Source organism: Camelus bactrianus, chromosome 3 (genome assembly GCF_048773025.1).
Source record: "Camelus bactrianus isolate YW-2024 breed Bactrian camel chromosome 3, ASM4877302v1, whole genome shotgun sequence".
Lineage (NCBI taxonomy): Eukaryota > Metazoa > Chordata > Mammalia > Artiodactyla > Camelidae > Camelus > Camelus bactrianus.
In genome coordinates this window covers 60,753,721-60,771,694 of record NC_133541.1, presented here as the reverse complement: position 1 = coordinate 60,771,694, position 17,974 = coordinate 60,753,721, and the positions used below count along the sequence as shown (strand labels likewise).

Genomic DNA, 17,974 nt, shown 5'->3' with positions numbered 1-17,974 from the left:
ATCATCCAATCTTTACATGGTATCCAGAGAAATTTTTCTTAAATATTGATCTGGTCATGTTACTTTTCCTGGGTTTCCTTATTGTTTTCAGATTAAATTCTAAACCTGTAAGTTTTGCCCTTCAGTATCTGGTTTTGGCCTACTGTCATCCTGTGTGAAGCAGACATCACTGATGGCTCACCAGTGAAGTCCACTGAGTCTTGACTTATGCTTGACCTTCCTCAGTGCTGTTTCACAGTTTTTTGCCTCTCTTTTTGCTTTGTTCTCATAGACTCCTCTGCCTATCCTCTCATCACTTTGTATTGTAAGGGTCCATTTACTGTCCTAGTGGACTGAATGCACATTGATGGCAGGGAGTGTGCTGTTTCTCCCTATTGTGTGCAAGTGATCTAGTGTTCAGCGCCTGTAGTTTGTTGCTCTATAGATTTTAGTGAATGCACTGAAATGACTTAGTGGAAAAAGCATTAGGTTGGAAATTAGGGGTCTGGATTCTGGATAAGTCTGTGACTGAGTAGTTCTGTGGTCTTGGCTATTTGGACCCTGATTTCCTCGTTTGTAAATTGTTCAAAGATGGTTTGTTTAAATGCTCAAAATGTGAATTCAAAGTTTTATGTGAGTCTAGATTGAAATAACAAAATTCACACCTTCTTTTGTTTTTTTTATTTTTTTATTTTTAAAAAAATTTTTAAACATTTTTTATTGAGTTATAGTCATTTTACAATGTTGTGTCAAATTCCAGTGTAGAACACAATTTTTCAGTTATACATGAACATACATATATTCATTGTCATATTTTTTTTTTTGCTGTGAGCAACCACAAGATCTTGTATATATTTCTCTGTGCTATACAGTATAATCTTGTTTATCTATTTTACATATGCCTATCAGTATCTACAAATTTTGAACTCCCAGTCTGTCCCTTCCCACCCCCTTCCCCCCTGGTAACCACAAGTTTGTAGTCTATGTCTATGAGTCTGTTTCTGTTTTGTATTTATGTTCTTTCTTTCTTTCTTTTTTTTTTTTGAGATTCCACATATGAGCGATCTCATATAGTATTTTTCTTTCTCTTTCTGGCTTACTTCGCTTAGAATGACATTCTCCAGGGACGTCCATGTTGCTGCAAATGGCATTATGTTGTCGTTTCTATGGCTGAATAGTATTCCATTGTATAAATATACCACATCTTTATCCAGTCATCTGTTGATGGACATTTAGGCTGTTTCCATGTTTTGGCTATTGTAAGTAGTGCTGCTATGAACATTGGGGTGCAGGTGTCTTTTTGAAGTAGGGTTCCTTCTGGATATATGCCCAGGAGCGGGATTCCTGGGTCATATGGTAAGTGTATTCCTAGTCTTTTGAGGAATCTCCATACTGTTTTCCACAGTAGCTGCACCAAACTGCATTCCTACCAGCAGTGTAGGAGGGTTCGCTTTTCTCCACAGCCTCTCCAGCATCTGTCATTTGTGGACTTTTGAATGATAGCCATTCTGACTGATGTGAGGTGATATCTCATTGTCGTTTTGATTTGCATTTCTCTGATATTTAGCAATATTGAGCATTTTTTCATGTGCCTATTGATCATTTGTATTTCTTCCTTGGAGAATTGCTTGTTTAGGTCTTCTGCCCATTTTTGGATTGGGCTTTTTGTTTTTTTCTTATTAAGTCATATGAGCTACTTATATATTCTGGAGATCAAGCCTTTGTCGGTTTCATCATTTGCAAAAATTTTCTCCCATTCTGCAGGTTGTCTTTTTGTTTTACTTCTGGTTTCCTTTGCTGTGCGGAAGCTTGTAAGTTTAATTAGGTCCCATTTGTTTATTCTTGCTTTTATTTCTATTGCTTGGGTGGACTGCCCTAGGAGAACATTTTTGAGATGTACGTCAGATACACACCTTCCTTTGTAGTATAAATTATTTGAACATCTCTAGGAAGTCTGTCTCAACATGTCTAGCTGTCACTAAAATATGTAAACAGTTAAGAAACCAAAAATAAGAGGGTCATATCCTCTTTCCTTTTCTTCCTCTTCTTACTTGTTCAGGGGGATGATAATTGAAACCATTTGGGGTGGTTTGAGTCCCAAGTATATATGCAGATATGCCTTCTAATGGTAAACAATGCATGCTTTGTTTCACCCAGTTTTTCAGGAGGAGACTTAGTTTAATGAAACAAAACAAAATGTCAGCTCCATAAAGGTTAACACAAAATTCCAAGTCTGAATTTTAAAATTGTATCATGTTTGAATTTAGGTTTGGAGAGTTTTGTTTTCAGTATTGTCAAGCAAGATAAAATCTTGCTATTTTGATATATTTTATTTTTTAGAGAATTGTTTAATTTTTCTTGGTAAGAATTTTTTAACCTAACCAGAAATGATTACTAACAGAAATTGAAATGATCATTCTTCTGTAGACTAAAGGCAAATAACTTTTCTTGCTCTTCATGGCCTCAGGCTAATTAACATGGAAAGCTTGAAACCTAAGTTGCCCTGCTGTTTCACCCTTCTTGGGTACTTATGAGCTATTTCATAAATGACTTTCCCGAATTCCAGTCAAGAAAATCAGGGCCTAGGGGCAATGAATCCAGACAGAAACCACCTCTATGGTCAAGTTATTGTTTCGAAGCCCTAATAAAACAATTAAAGCTCCTTGAGTCAATGACCCATATGGCTGTGTGTTTGAGACTTCAGCCATGATGGACTTTATAGTTTCATTGCATCTTTACCCACTTTAATAGTTTTCTCTTATGAAATTATTGTTTGTTTACGGTTAAATTTACTTAAGCATTCTCTTTTAATTAATGAAAAATATTCAGGAAATTTGATTTTAATTTAAACATTTCAAAAATTCTGTTTTGTATAAACTTAGACATATACAGACACTTAAGTTGGTCAGTGAAGGTAGGTTATTCAGATGGCTTTTTTTAAAATTTCAAATGATTGTATCCCTTGATTAATGAATACTTTATATTTTAATATGTTAAACGCAGGCATGTACACTGTAATTGTCAATTGCATAGTAATTTCTCAAAAGTTGATCTAGGTTTGGTATTAATAAATTAATTTGATAATATATAATTCTATAAAACGATTGCCATCTTGGAAAATATATTGCAAGGACTCTTTTCTAAATACATTTGAAAAGGAATACTTTGGTGAAGTACTTTCCACATAATTTAAAATTTACTTCTCCAAAAAATTAAGTAGATTCTTGTACTGGGATAAAAGCAACATATTTTCTTCCAGTACCACATATATAGTCACCTAACAGCAGATTCATTTTAGGAAAGATTTATTGACTTCTATTAGAAAGTTGGAAGAAGATTTCTATTATATAATATATTTAACACAATATACAGATGAGGTTTTGAGAAAGTATTTTCAATTTCATTTAAAAAGATGGAAATGGCATAGTAAAGTAAATGAATGGAGTGAAGTTGTACTTTTGCACTGAGCATTTTTTAGTCAAATATTAACTGCAACATTGTGAATGGAGTTTGCCTTTTTCAAGGTTGGTCTCTAGTTCCTCCTTTGTCTCCATATATGATTAGTCTCTGAATTCTGCAACAGTATCCTTAGAATGCATTTCTTTTCTGAGGACCAGAGCTACTACTGCAATTTAAAGCATCATTATTTCTGGTCTGGATCATTGCAGAAACCTAATTGACATTCCTAATTCTAGTTAATCCAGTTTGCTTATTTTTGTTTTTGTTTCCCTTCATGTGGTTTACATCTCCAATGGTGGGTTTATCAGCAATACCTCATGATGCTTAGTAATTTGGGGTAAGAGGAGAGTTGGCAAGATGCCTCTCTTCCCCAGTTCATCACAGTCCAAAATATGTATCTTCCAAATCAGTCTTCCTGGAAATGCCATGTAATACCTGTAACATTTATTAGATGTGACTAAGGTATGATTTCTGCTATTAAGAAGCTTATATTCTAATAAATTGCTGTATATGTTTGTGAGAGATTGTACTAGATGACCTTGAAGGTTCTGTGATGCTATCACATTTCTTTCAAGGTTAGATTGAGGTTCACTTTGTCCACAAAACTTTCCCTGACTAAAAAAAATTATCTTTTGCTTTTAAGTCTATAATCTCAAATAGACTTAACTTCTGACATACTTGCTAATATATTTCTTGGCCTTATTCTACCTGAAAGAGTTCTTTGTGATGGCATTTATTGTATGGAGATTGCAGAACTTCTGTCACAAACTACACAGAAAATAGGATAGTAAATTCAAGAGATAGGAAATGTGAAAGCAAAAAGGTAAAAATGTAACCTTTGATGTTAGGTGAATATAAAAGTTGTCTGAACCTTAACCCAGTTGGTAGAACTTAAGGCATTAAAGTATCCACAGTGAAACCAGAGTCGAACAGGTTTCAAAGACATTTTAGAAACAGTCCTGTTTAAAAGCCATTTTACTTCCTTTTTTTAAAAGAACTATCTGTGCATATTTGTTCCTCTTTTTAAATTAGGCATTTGGTCTTTTACTAATTGATTTATAAGAACTCCGTATATAACATCTAATAATAAATTATCCCTTTGTCATTTGAGTTACAAATGCTTTTTGCTAGTTAGTCTTCTGACATTATTTATATTGTTTCTCTACATGTAAATTTGATTTTTCTTAGAGTTTCATATTTTTAGAGCAGTTTTAGCTTCGCAGCAAAATTGATCGAAAAGTGTAAGAGTTCCTATGTACTCTGTCCTCGCGTATGCACCACCTCACTCACTCTCATGGTGGAACGTCCCACCACATCAGGGTAGAACATTTGTTACAGTGATGAACGATTGATTGAACAGTTTGTTACAATCAATGAAATTTGATTTTTTCAAAATTTTTTAGTCTTTTATCACTTAGGAGGCACTTAGGAGATGTCATTTTTTTTTTTAGTATGATTCCATTTATTTTCTTTTTTTAATTTATTTTTTATAGAGGTAACATTGGTGGTTATTTTTTTGACAAGTCTTCTCTATTCTTGAAATTAAAAAAAAGTTATTCCATAATAGAAGTGATAACAATGGCAGTAACAAGAAATAGTACTAATTCATATTGATTGCTTACTCTGTACCAGGCCCAGTTCTTAACATTAGCTTGATTTTATAGAACAGGACGTAGAGGTACAGAATGTTTGAATAACCTGTCCAAAAGTCATGCAACTCGTATATGGTAGATTCTGTCCCAGGCAGTTTGGGCTTAGAGTCCAGGCTCTTAAGCCAATATGCTATGCTACTTTTTAAAAAACGTTTTATTATTTTTTTAATGTACTTATTTGGGATATTAGATTTGAGGTAGGAACTCAACTTTATTTTTGAACTGCATAGATAGAGGAGGAGCCAACAAAGGGGAGTGTAAAGAATTGATATTCAAGGTAGGCGTAAAGCAAGGGATGTGATGGAGCTTGTTGGGATAGTACTGAGATTTAAGATAAGGAAAGATATTTTGGCCAGATGAAGTGTGTTTGATGATGGGTGTTTCAGTTGAATGTACTGAAGCAGAAGTCAGATGGGAGCTATGTGGGGGGTACGAGAACACAGAAGCAGTGAAAACAAGTCTTTTGAAAAGTGGCTCTGTATTTGAGGAAGGGCAGGGGGCTGTAGAGTAAGGAAAATTATTGTTTTTTTTTTAGAAAGGTGAAAGGTGTTGCAATGCTGATAGGAAGGATTTAAGTAGAGAAGAGAAAGAAGGAGATAGAGGTGGGAAGCTATTCACTAGTTGAGATTCCTGAAATTAAAGAGAGGATGGGCTCTGAAGCATAGATACAGGAATTTGCTTTGTATTGAAGATGCTTTGTTATTTCTAGAGGGTGCGGAAAAAGACACGAGTGTAGATACAAGTGATTGTGAGGTTGATGGTGGCAAATGAGAGTTCCCATTTGATGCTGTTGTTATTTTCTCTGTGAAGTAGATGTCCTCTATGGAGTGGAGTTAGAAGTTTGAGGGAGGTTGGAGGTGTGATGAGATGGGAGAAGTTTTGAATTAGCTATTATGGAGAACAAGAGAGGAATTGATGAGAGCAAACTAAGCATTTTTGAACCTTATTGAAGGCCCACTCACTGAAAGTTGGTGACGACAGTATGAATTAAAATTTTTTTCTAGCGACTTTCAGGCCATTTCTGCCATCACACTTAATGCAGTTAATGCTCTTTAATTATTTACCACCAGTGTAGAATTAAAAAACAATCATACTGCTTTTAGAGCTTGCCAAGCTAGTGTTATGTGTATTGAATAGAGTAAATATGGAGGATGAAAAACATCAGTATTTTTCACTTCTTCATTTTTGTACCCTTAAATAATGGAGAACATTTCTTGGCAATAAATTTTGAATGTATATGCTACTATATTTAACTTCTGTTGACATGGATGTGACCCTTGGATAACTTGTAGAGGATTATGAGATGAAATCAAATATTTTAAGTTTAAGCATATGTGGTCTTGAATACCTAAATGGCAGAATAATAAGGATTTTGATGGTGAACCCATCTCTCTTAGAGTATAATTTTCAAAATATATAGAAAGTTTTCCAACAATGTCCTCAAATCTAAATTCATCCATTATTAAACTTGTTTGTTTGTTTCTTTACACAGGGTGTGATAGGTATACAGCTGGTTGTTACCATGGTGATGGCCAGTGTCATGCAGAAGATTATACCTCACTATTCTCTTGCTCGATGGCTACTCTGTAATGGCAGGTAAGGCAAGGATAGGCTGATTTTGACTGGCACTTTCAAATCTCTGTTTAGTTTACCAGGCTGATTAACTTCCTAGAAGTTAAGTGCTTATTCCAATTTTCTAAAAACATGAAAAAGGAAAATTATGAGAAATATCTAGCTTCCTTATTTCTCTTATTTGAGATTCTAGTACTTTATCTGCTTAGTGCAAAAGGTGATAGAGTCATGGTCAAGAATTTAGTCCCCTCTTCCCTGTCCCCTTCTGTCCATGGCCATTCAAAATACCACATTACTTTTCTAGTTACCTTTGAATAAAGTTGGACAACAAGAGGCAGAAATTGAAGTGCTTACATATTTTCACCACTGTTGAAAAAAATGTCCTATAGTAGTCAAAGCACATATCCTATTCTTGATGACTTAGTTGAGAGCTTGTTATGAGAGCTGGGGTTTCTTTGTTTTACTGCAAAGAATTTTAAACTTTGATTTAGCAAGGAGGGGGTGAGGTTATTTTATGATACTAATTTTGTTTACTGCACTGTAAGCTTACTCTTATCCCCACTCCTTCTGCAGAGTAGCTGTCACCTTGTTGAAATTTGTACAATAAATGAATAAAATCAAAAAGAAAGAAGTTAAATATAGGAGATATAGTGAGGCAAAAGCAGTAAAACTCTGCACACAGAAATACATGCCACGGTTTTGTGTAATTATGAAAGGTAAATTATAGATTTGGTACCATGACTACAGTTTTACTACAATTATTCATCTCTAATAAATAACCAAATTCTGTTAATGATTTGTATATCAATTTTCTTTTGTTTTGACCTTTTGATGTTAAAAAACGATGGATAACTCTTATCCTCCTAATGATTTTGTAAATTGCAAGACAAATAATATGTTCTATCCACAAAACTTAAATTTTCTCCATAGAATTTATTTTCTAGTTTTAATTATTCTTCTTCTCTAATGCTTTATTCTTTTCCCATATCAATGTTCAAGTATAGGAAAAGCCTCTATCAGAGCTATTTATAAGTGAAAAGAAAAATCAATTATATGTAACTAGTTTTTAACTATGTAGCTTTGTGCCCTGTGCAATCTTGCTTACTTTGTTTTGCTTAACAGAAACCCTTTAACATAGATCATGAAAGGGTGAACATCTGCCAGGCAAATATCATTAATTCTAAATAAATGGAATATTAATTTTAAAACTAGTAAAGTACATATTAAGGTAGCTTATTTTCTATTGAGAATTGTATATTTCTAGACTCTGTTTATGGTAAGTCTGCAAGGAGACTTCCAGGCCTCTTTTGGCTTTCTAGATCTTGGCAGTCTTGTCCCATTTTAGTCTATAGGCAATATCTACTTCTTACATAATCTGCTTTCCCTTTGTTTCTATAAAAATTATATTCACCAGTGGAAACTAAAACTTCAGAGAATGAAAGCTGATTCTCTTCTCTATTAATATGAAACAATGTATTTAAAATCTTTACTTTTTTGACAAGTATGTCTTAAGTATTCATACTTCTCATTAGAAGAGGAGCTCAACCTTCAAAAATAAACATGAAGTTACTATTTTTTGTGATCTTGATTTGCTTTTATAACTAGATTAGTGTTAATTAATGCTGTCTTTAATTCCAAATCAGGTTTCAAGGATACTGATCAGAATTTTCTAGTAATAGTTACTCTTATGCTATAGTTAGTTTCATTTTCTTTCTGTGTTTTTGTTTGTTTTGCTCTGTGTTCTTAAGAGCATCTATTTTTTTAAATGCTAATTCTGAAATTTTTAGGTCTTGGAGCCACATTGCTGAATGTTGTCTAACTGTTGAATAAGACCATTGATACTACCATTTTGGGAGAATTATTGTTCTTGAAGTGATACTGTTTTAATATTAAGAAAATCTAAAATCTCTTCTAAATTGCTCATGTGAAAATATTATTGATCAGAAATGACAGTTTGCATTTTAAACCATATGATGCTGCTGAGTTGAAGAAAGAGAAAGGAAAGATCCAATGGCCTTCTTTGTTGTCAATAAATGCTTAAAGGAATTTAAGGGGAGAGGCTTATGAGGACTTTTAAAATTACGAATAGTGTAGGATGGTTTGGGGGTGACTCTGTTGAGTAGATCTGTTTCATAGAGCTATTCAAGTGTATAGATGTATAGATACCGCAATAGGTTAATCATGAGTATGACAAAAGAAACTTCTTAGTTTTGGCATATGTCATCTTAATTTTTATTTCACTAGTATCATTTATTCAAATTGCAAAAATTGATTTTTTTAAGTTATGTTTTCTCTTTTTATTATGTAAATTAGTTTCTGTCCAAGTCTCTCATTGACCTCTGTCTCTTTTAGAATGGAAGGTGTGAAGTGGCACCTGTTATATTACGTTGGCTTAATGAGTAAGCCTACCATTTTCTTGAATAAGTCAGTACCTTGAAGAAATTAGCAATTTTTGCTTATAAATTAGCCTGTTGATTTTTAATATTAAAAAAATTGACTAGTTTTCCAGCTCTTGTTAAGTAATATTTATATATTGTCATTAGTATTATAGATCCTAGTTTTTTTTTAATGCAGTCTTTAGCCTGATTTAATTCCATTAATTTACCTTCAAAATGTTGTAAAACTTCATACAGATAAAATTTTTATTTCTGTTATCTCATTTGGATCTGTATACTTTGAACTTGTTAGAAGAGGAGATGTATTGGGGTATGTTATGACTTCAGAAATCTCAGTGTCTGAACTTAATAAAAGTCTCTCAGACAGGAATCAGGGTCAGATGGGAAACCTCAGAGGGGTCAGGCAGCTCTCCCTCACAAAATGGTGATTCAAGGATTCAGCTATTCTTCACGTGGTTACTTATGAGGCTTCTTCTGTCTTGTGGCTCCCCTGTTTCTTCTACTTCCTGGAGTCCTTCTATTAGATGCTATTCCAGTTGGCAAGTAAAGAGAGAGTGGGCTGTGGATATTTCAGGAGATTCTAGGAGCCAAGCTTAGAAGTCCAGATATCATTTCTGTCCACATTACATCGTCTGGAGCCCTGTGACTGGTTCAGGCCAGTGTGTAAGAAAGGCTGGGACATGTAAGTACTTTTCATTGTACCCAGGAAGTAAAAGCAGGATTGGTGAGTGTCTAGTCCTTCTTTGCTATAGGTAGTACTGTCTCCATTTTCATAGGTGAGAAAACAAGTTTTAGCTTTACTCTTGTTCACATACTGAAAAATGAAACAGATCCAGGCCTCTCACCCTTGAAAATCTGATTCATGGTCTCGTATTTATTTGATTTATGGCAGCTCATCAGCTCCAGGCCCTTGTCCTGGAACTGCTGTACTTGAACAGAGATTTGAATTTGGTGGAGGTGAACTTTTCTACAAGCACTGTAACACTCTTTTGGCAGTTTAGAGAGTAATTTTTTTAAGGTTTTCTTTTTTCTACCTTTTTTCCTAGCTGTACTTCTAGAAGGTATCCTCAGGTTATAGGTAGCATATGATTTCTCTTTACTTACTGTACTCTTATGGCTTCTCTAGGAGTATATAGTCACCTTTTATTCTTAACTAAATTAAAGGGCTCATCAGCATTTTTTGGATTACTAAAAAGCATGCTAAGTGTAAGTAGAGTGTAAGAAATAATATCTGTTGTTAAAATTATACATCTCACCTCAATTTGCAATTAAATTTATTCCACATTACTAAATTATATTTGTATTGTATTCCATTCTTCTATTTTTAACTGAAAAATATTTTTCTTCTAGAAAATGTTATTCTCCTTTTTTTACATAACTTTTTATATGACTATCAAACTTTGTCGACGCATTCCTGCTTTAACAAGTATTTAAGTAGCAAGATCTTTTCTGCTATACCTGTGAGCATGTTATTGACCTTGAAAAACTCAACTATGAAGAGTCTGGTGCTCTCAGATTGCTCTACTCCCCCCTTCTGCCCAAAGGGAAGAAAAATTGTGCGAAGTTTGGTTTGTCTGTACCTTTACTGTGAAATACCTTCCCTAACACAAGGAACATTTGTTCTACATTGCTTAGATCTCCTAAAGACTTTAGTTCTCTATCATGTCCAGCATACTACTGATTTGTAGTCAGAGTATTCTCTACTTTCTATTGTAATTAAAGTTCCTTTTTGTTTTGAAGTTTGCTTGGCCCCTCTTTTCATGGAGAGGTAAGTGGTAGGTTACATTCTTTGTACATTTGAATAGTGGGTTTTGCATGAGGAGTAGGATCTTGCTTTTTCCTCCATTATAGCTTCCTTGCTGAACCTGCTTCCTGTTTTCCTGATTGTTCAGCTCAAACCTTATGCATTTTTCTCTGTCCCTTTATCTCTGTCTCCCTAGGCTCTCACTTTGGTCTGCTACTTCCCTTCATATGTCCCTCATTGAAAAAATGTAATGGTTGGATTTATTCTGATTTTGTCTTACCCTATATTGGGTAAAGAGGGTGTAAAAACACCGTATTCAATTGCTCTAATTCTTTTTGCTTGTTCTCCTTTGCATGTTGCCTGACCCAAGAATTTGCAAATTCCCTTTGGTGAGAGAAACCTACTATTCAAATGCACAGTAAGTGGGACCTATGACCTAAGGGAAAGGTTTAAACCTTCAGCTACTACCCTTATGGAATGCCTGAGTCCTTGCTCTCCTGCCTTAGCTGTCTTAACGTCCAGTTCCAGATGTCATTGATACTCCAGTAAAGTTTCCAATAAATAACAAAGAGAATGTACATGTATAATAAGTGAATTTTTAGTTACTTGTACTTAAAGATTTTCTAGGCTTTTGGTGGTGTTTGTTTTCCCTTAAAATTTTTTTCCACTTGTAAATTATTATGGAGATTTAGAATGGAGACTGAAACTGTCTTTAGTGACTTGTGTTGTGAAATAGTGTAGTATGATTATGTATTAAAGCTTTTTAAGCTTGCTCTTAGTAGTCAGCTTTTCCATATTTGTTCATGTTGAGATTTTCATTTTAAATTTCTGAAAGTTTTACTTCTGAAAAATTTTAAAATTACTTGCTTTAAATGGCATTGCTGCTTGAATTTTTTAGTCAGTACGTTCTCTATTTTCTGATAGATGTTTTTTCAGTACTGTTGAACTGCCTTAGTAAGAAAAGTTGAAGTTTGATATTATTTTATGTAAGAGGTTTATACAAGAAAATTACTGAAAAGTTATTTCAAGTATTTTGTAGAGTATAATACCAGGTTGGTTTTGTTATCTGAGACACTGCTGACAGTCTGAACATAAGTAAAAAAAAGCCACTGAATAGCCAACCTAAATGTCATAAAATACACTGAAATTAATACATTTAACTTAACTCGAGAGTTTCAGTTTATTAGTGAGATTCTGTTAACACTCTTTTTTCTTAAAGTTCATTTTTTTCTATTACTAACACAGGACATGCCTATGATGTAGAAAAAGATGGGAAATTGATAAAAAGGGAAAAGTAAGAGGTAATGGACTGTATGCCTATCAGCCAAAGACAATCTCTGTGTAAATTTTGTATTTCCTTCTAATCTTTTCTGTTCATAGTTTCCCCTCCTGGATGTGATTATATCATGTGTCATCATGTTCCTTTTGCTTAACATATTAACATAAAGCATTTTTCTCTAATTGTATTTTTGTAACCATTGTTATTAACTGCTACATTGAGTCTAAACTAATAAACTTTTATATGTGTCTCCCAAGCTGGTTTTTGAAAGGCCTAGTGCAGTAGTTACAAGGAGACTGCACGTCATTTTGCTGACATAGACATACCAACTAACAGCAAAGGGAAAGAACAAAGCTTGAGGCCAGAAGTTGAAGTACAGTAGATGAGAATCATGTGATATGGAATCAAGCTGTGTACGAAGACTGTTGAAGAAAATTGTGCAACTGTACTTTTAGGTTTTACTTTGAATCATGACAACTTTAGATGGCTACTCCATGCTGCCTGGCAGTGTTTATGTGTTCCACTTCTTAGACAGCTTTTCCAACACAAATCCTCTCCTTGAACATTATATTTGCCTGCTTTGACCTCACTATAAGCTCTTTAAACAGGAGCCCATCACCCTCATCTTCAGCCACCACACCCACAACCTAGATACATGTGCAACTTCTTTGTTTAATGTTTATATAATTTTAATTTTGGCCTATGGGTTACGTATCCTGTTAGGTACAAATTCCTGCATTTGTGCTCTGTACCTCATTCTCTTTAACCTTCACCCAGACTTTGTTTCTTTGGCCATTTCCTCTCTTCTCTGCCATTAATTGCTTCATTTCTGTTGGATTGTTCCTATTAGCACACACAGTTCTTTTTTTAAGGTCTCCCACTAAAAACAGCAACAACAAATAAAGAAGAGCCACAACCCCGCCTCCCTTCCTTCTTTAAAAAAAAAAAATGCCTCTCCCATATCCATTCCTTAGTTTTTGGCCTATTTCCTTGTTTTCCTTCATAACCAAATTTGTTAACATGGATTGTCCTCATAAACTCTACTTTCTCACTTCCTTATTAACTATTTTGCCTTCTACTATGTTTTATTTTCCCCTTAGGTGATCTTATTAATTCCTATGGATTGAAATACCACAGTTATGTGATAGTCCCAGGTTATCTCTGAGTTCTAGATTCTGATACACCGAAGCTTTCTTGTTATTTTTCACTTGATGTCTCACAGGTACTTAAAAACTCAGCATGCTTAAATTCTTAATATCTCCTTGCACTAGTCCATGTCAGAAAATGTACCACCATCTTCCTCAAATCAGAAATGTAAATAGCAGCTTTCATTCTCTACTTTTTTTCCGTTCCTTACCTTTAGTCCGTCAACAAGACCTATTGATTCAATGTCTGAAATATGTTTCCCTGCTATTCTTGCCTTCCTCTAATTCACAGAGCAGCAAAAGAAACCTTAAACTATAAATCAAGTTATTTCTTTCTTTTTAAGACCATTATTTTAACATAAAATCTAAACTCCACACCATGACCGGGAGGCTTTGCGTGACCTGTTCCCTCTTATCTCTTCAGCCTCCCTCATGTGTTTCTCCTTGCACATGGTGCTACTGCCTCCTTACGCTAGCGGGTCGTGAGACCCCTAAATTAGGAAGCCCACCAAAGTGTGGGTCCTTGCCGCTGGCTGTGAAAGAATTCGCAGCAGAGGCAGAGGGACAAAGTGAAGAGCTACTTCATTATTCAGGGGGCGGGAAAAGGCAAGAAAGGGCTTGAGTGGGGAAAAGGAAAGAGAAGCACTCGAGTTGAGGAGCCGTCAGCCAAGATGGCTGGTTAAGACAGCTCAGCCGCGGGTCAGGCCACATGGAATTTTATTGGAAGCTTCTGCCTTCGTGTTCTCCTTCCAGGTGTGCTGGAGCCAATTGCCTTCTTTTTCTATTTTTGTATGGGCTTTTCTGGTTGTAGTCATAGCAATTGTCAACTGTCTTGGCAGTGGTGAGTGTATCATTTATCATTACAATAAATGTGTAATGAGGCTCCAGGTCCACTGGAAGTCAAATCTTCTGCCATCTTGGGCTTAGATGGTTCTAATCAATCCTTGTTTCTTCTCTTTGCACCTGCCTTCCGTGACTTAGATAAGAGTAATTAGTTTCTGTTCAGGGAGGGGCAGGGTATAATCCTGGGGCAACAGCCTTGGTAACAGTTCAGGAGGTTACTGAAGGGGAGGCTAGGGAAGAGATCTGGTCATCATGCAGTTAGCTTTTCCCCTCTGGTGGCAGTTACAGTATCTATAAAACAGCTCAGGAATGTGCATCAGACAGTGAGTCTGTGACTCTTGTCCTAGTCATCAGCTGCTTGAGCCTGTTTTATGACTCCGGAAGGCCTGGGAAACTTTAGCTTTTCTAGAAACAAGAGTCAGGAGGTGAGGGGGGTGGGGTGCAGGGTCCTACTCAGTTTCAGTTGGCCTTTTGGTTACTGCAGTGATCTATGTTTTTTCATGCCTTTGTGCTTTTGGACATGCTCTTCTCTGCCTGGAATGCTCTCCCCGTCCATTCTTCTTATCCTTTAGTTTGCTGGGCAGATGTCCTCTCAGAGAGGTTTCCTAGCCTAATATCTAAGGCTTGTTGTCTCATTCTGACCACTTGTTTGATTCTTTTCTGTAGTATCCAATCTGTGACTTTTGTTGTTTTTTAAATTGGTTAAATTCTGCCCCAACTGAAATATAAACATGAAGAAATCAGGAATTTTGGCTTTATTGTATGTGGTTATATCTCCATTGCCTGGCAGAGTGGTTGACCATATTGGACTCCATAACTGTCTGATGAATTGATGGATGGATGGATGGATGGACAGATAGACGAGTAACAGACTAGAAGTATCCCTAAGAGCATCCAGCATTCTTAGATTCTAGCTTTGAGCAATAATTGTTAATAATGAAGATGACGCAAGTGTCATAAATTCAATCCATTTTAGAAAAATAGATTCACAAAATAAGATTAAACAAATTTGAGAATATTTTAAAAGAAAATAGGTCCCAGAAAATGTAAGGGTGTTAAAATATTTCATTATTATAGGACTCTTAAGTTTTCCTGTAGTACTAAGGGTCTTTCACTGATAATTATTTCTCAAAGAAATATACAACTAATTTTAGTCTTTATAAATGAGTTACTGCTTTTGTGTTTTCCTAAATGTTATATACTCAGTCCTGATTATTTGTAGATTCTGTGTTTGTGATTTGCCTACTTGCTAAAATTTATTTGTAATCCCCGAATTCATACTTGTGATGCTTTCAAGGTCATTCATAGAGATATGCAGAGTGGTAAAAAATTTGAATGACATGTTCCCAGCTGAGGTCTTCTTGTTTTATCTGTCATATTGTAAACAAGTGTCCTTTTTGTGGTCTATTTAGTGTCACATTTTCCACATTTTTGCTTTTTTGTGGGTGACTTTGTATTTAAAATGGCCCCCCAAGTGTAGTGCTGAAGTGCTTGATGTCTAGTGTTCCTAAGCACAAGAAGGCTGTGACGTATCTTAGAGAAAATTCACTACTAATATTGACAGAACTCAGGAAAATACCATACTTACGATTACAGTTATTAGATAAGCTTTATTCAAGCATGAGTTATATCACTGTTGGCCATGCGTTTATTATTAATGAATTAACAGTATATTTTAAATACAGTATCTTTAAACATAAACACACGTAAAACAAGACTATATATTGATTAACTGATGAAAATGTTGTGACCAGAGGCTCGTGGGAACCTAACCCTGTATTTCCCCTAGGAGCAAATGGTTCAGTGTTCGCGGCGACTTTATAGAACATAACTACCGCGAATAACGAGAGTTGACTGTAAGTTAAAACTGTGGACTTCAATCGAAATTTCAGGACATGCCTCCTCACCCATGTTAATTACAGTTTAAGGAACTTGGGATGGGTAACATATTTTATTTTAAAACCCTTAAACCAAGAGGAGAATTTAATTCATGCAGTGGTCTTTTTTGAGCACTTACTATATGCCAGTAACTGTACTAGTTTTGATGTATACGAAAACAAGTAAGTCATAAAATCTTCACTCCATGAGTCTTTCAGCTTGGGGAATATTCAGTTTTAACCCAACTGGTCTGATGCCAACCACAATTCAGTTTTGACTAACTACCTGGGGTTAGCATAGACCCCATAGGTTAAAGAAAAAGTCCTCCTTAAGGATACCCAGGCTTCAGATGCCAGCAAGTTCTTGGAATCTCTGGGCCACCTGTACTTTTGACAACCAGCTACTGGCTACAAATTAGGGCATTCTAATGAACCCCTCAGCTTCAATAATTCACTAGAACCATTAGAACTCAGGAAAGTGCAATGATTACAGTTATTTGTAAAGATTACACATAGGATGAAGTTTAGGAAGGAGCGCGGAGATTTCATACCCTCTTCCTGTGGAGTCAGGGCATGTCACCCTTCAGGCACATCAGTGTACTGAACACCTAGGACGCTCCTCTGAGCTTCAGTATCCAGAGGTTTTATGGAGTTTCATTACGTAGATATTATTTTAAATCACTGGCTGCGTGATTGAACTCAGTCTTCCACCCACTTCCCTTTCCTGGAGGTCAGATGGCTGAAAGCTACAACTCTGATGGTTGGTAGTTTTGGTGACCAGCCCCCATCCTGAAGCTACCTGGAGATCCACTGTGAGTCCCCACATTAGCATAACAAAAGTACTCTCTTATTACTTAGAAGGACTTTTGAAGCTCTGTGTCAAGAAGTAGGGACAGTAACCAGGTATATTCTTTATTACACCACAGAAAGACTGCCTTATAAGCAGTCAAAAGTAAATTAGGAGTTTGCTAGTAGGGGCATAGTTGTTTACCAGTAGAGAGAAGAATATGTGCAGAAATGCCAAGGGATGAAATGATTTTTGGAGTGAAATGTCACATAGTTTAGGCAGAATGTCATTTTCAAAAAAGGAATTTTTGAAGGTGAGTCTGGTGAAGTAGAGAGTAATCAGATTGTGAAAGACTGTGAAAATAGGTCACAAACCCTGTATGTGGCCTTATAGTGGCCTTATAGTGAGTGTTTTAGCTTTAATGGAAACTTTCAAACATATACAAAGAGTATACAGAATAATATAATGAATATACAACAGATATAATCATCTACTACATACTCATCACAATAGCTGTTGGCCAATTTGTTTTATCTCTGTGCCTCTTCATCTCTCCTCCCCCCACGTTATTTTGTAGCAAATACTATTATTTCATTCATAGATATTTTATATGAAATTTTAAAAAATTACTGTAATCCCATTATTACAGCTAAAAAATTTTAACAATAATTTCTTAACATCATTGAATATCCAGGCATTACTCAAATTGCCAGTTCTGCAGTGTTTTTAAAAAACAGCAGATCAGTAGTAGCATTTTTTAAAACTTGGGGTATTTCAATTAAAAAAACTGTATTTTTGCAGTTGAAAAATTGGAGGGTCTATCAATACTAGCTGTTTGTTTCTTTTTTATAACAACAGGACCTTGGTCAAAGCCTTACTCACTACTTGACCCTGTGAGGAGTCTTGGGAAGGATTTGAGTGGGCATATACCTTGATAAAATTTGCATTATGGGAAAATAAACAAAGATGGGATCAGAATGCATTTAGAAGAGTGTCCAGGAGCAGGCACGGGGACCAGTTAGAGTTTTGCCATAGTCAGAGATAGACAGGAAGATAGTCTGAGCTAAGGTCCTTGCAGGGTAGTAGGCAAATTTAGAATTTCAAGAGTTAAAGAATGGAATTAATGATAACGTGGAAAGGGCATGTTGAAGGTAAAACTCAAAATATCAAAATTAGGTGGCTGGCAGATACGAAATTCAGGTGAGACACAAAATGGAGAATGAATAAGTGGGTTCTTAGGA

At 35.4% G+C, this 17,974-nt stretch overlaps 1 protein-coding gene across 2 annotated transcripts in view; it reads left to right on the top strand.

Annotated features, from left to right (window-relative positions):
* Positions 1-17,974, top strand: part of TMEM161B (transmembrane protein 161B) — a 66,463-nt gene that overhangs the window by 14,270 nt on the left and 34,219 nt on the right. The window contains exon 2 of one of the 2 annotated variants that reach the window (XM_010962412.3): positions 6,583-6,686. The exons of the other annotated variant lie outside the window; for it this stretch is intronic. Coding sequence (XP_010960714.1) covers positions 6,583-6,686 — 104 coding nt within the window. The remainder of the gene's footprint in view (positions 1-6,582; positions 6,687-17,974) is intronic. 2 annotated transcript variants of the gene reach the window in all.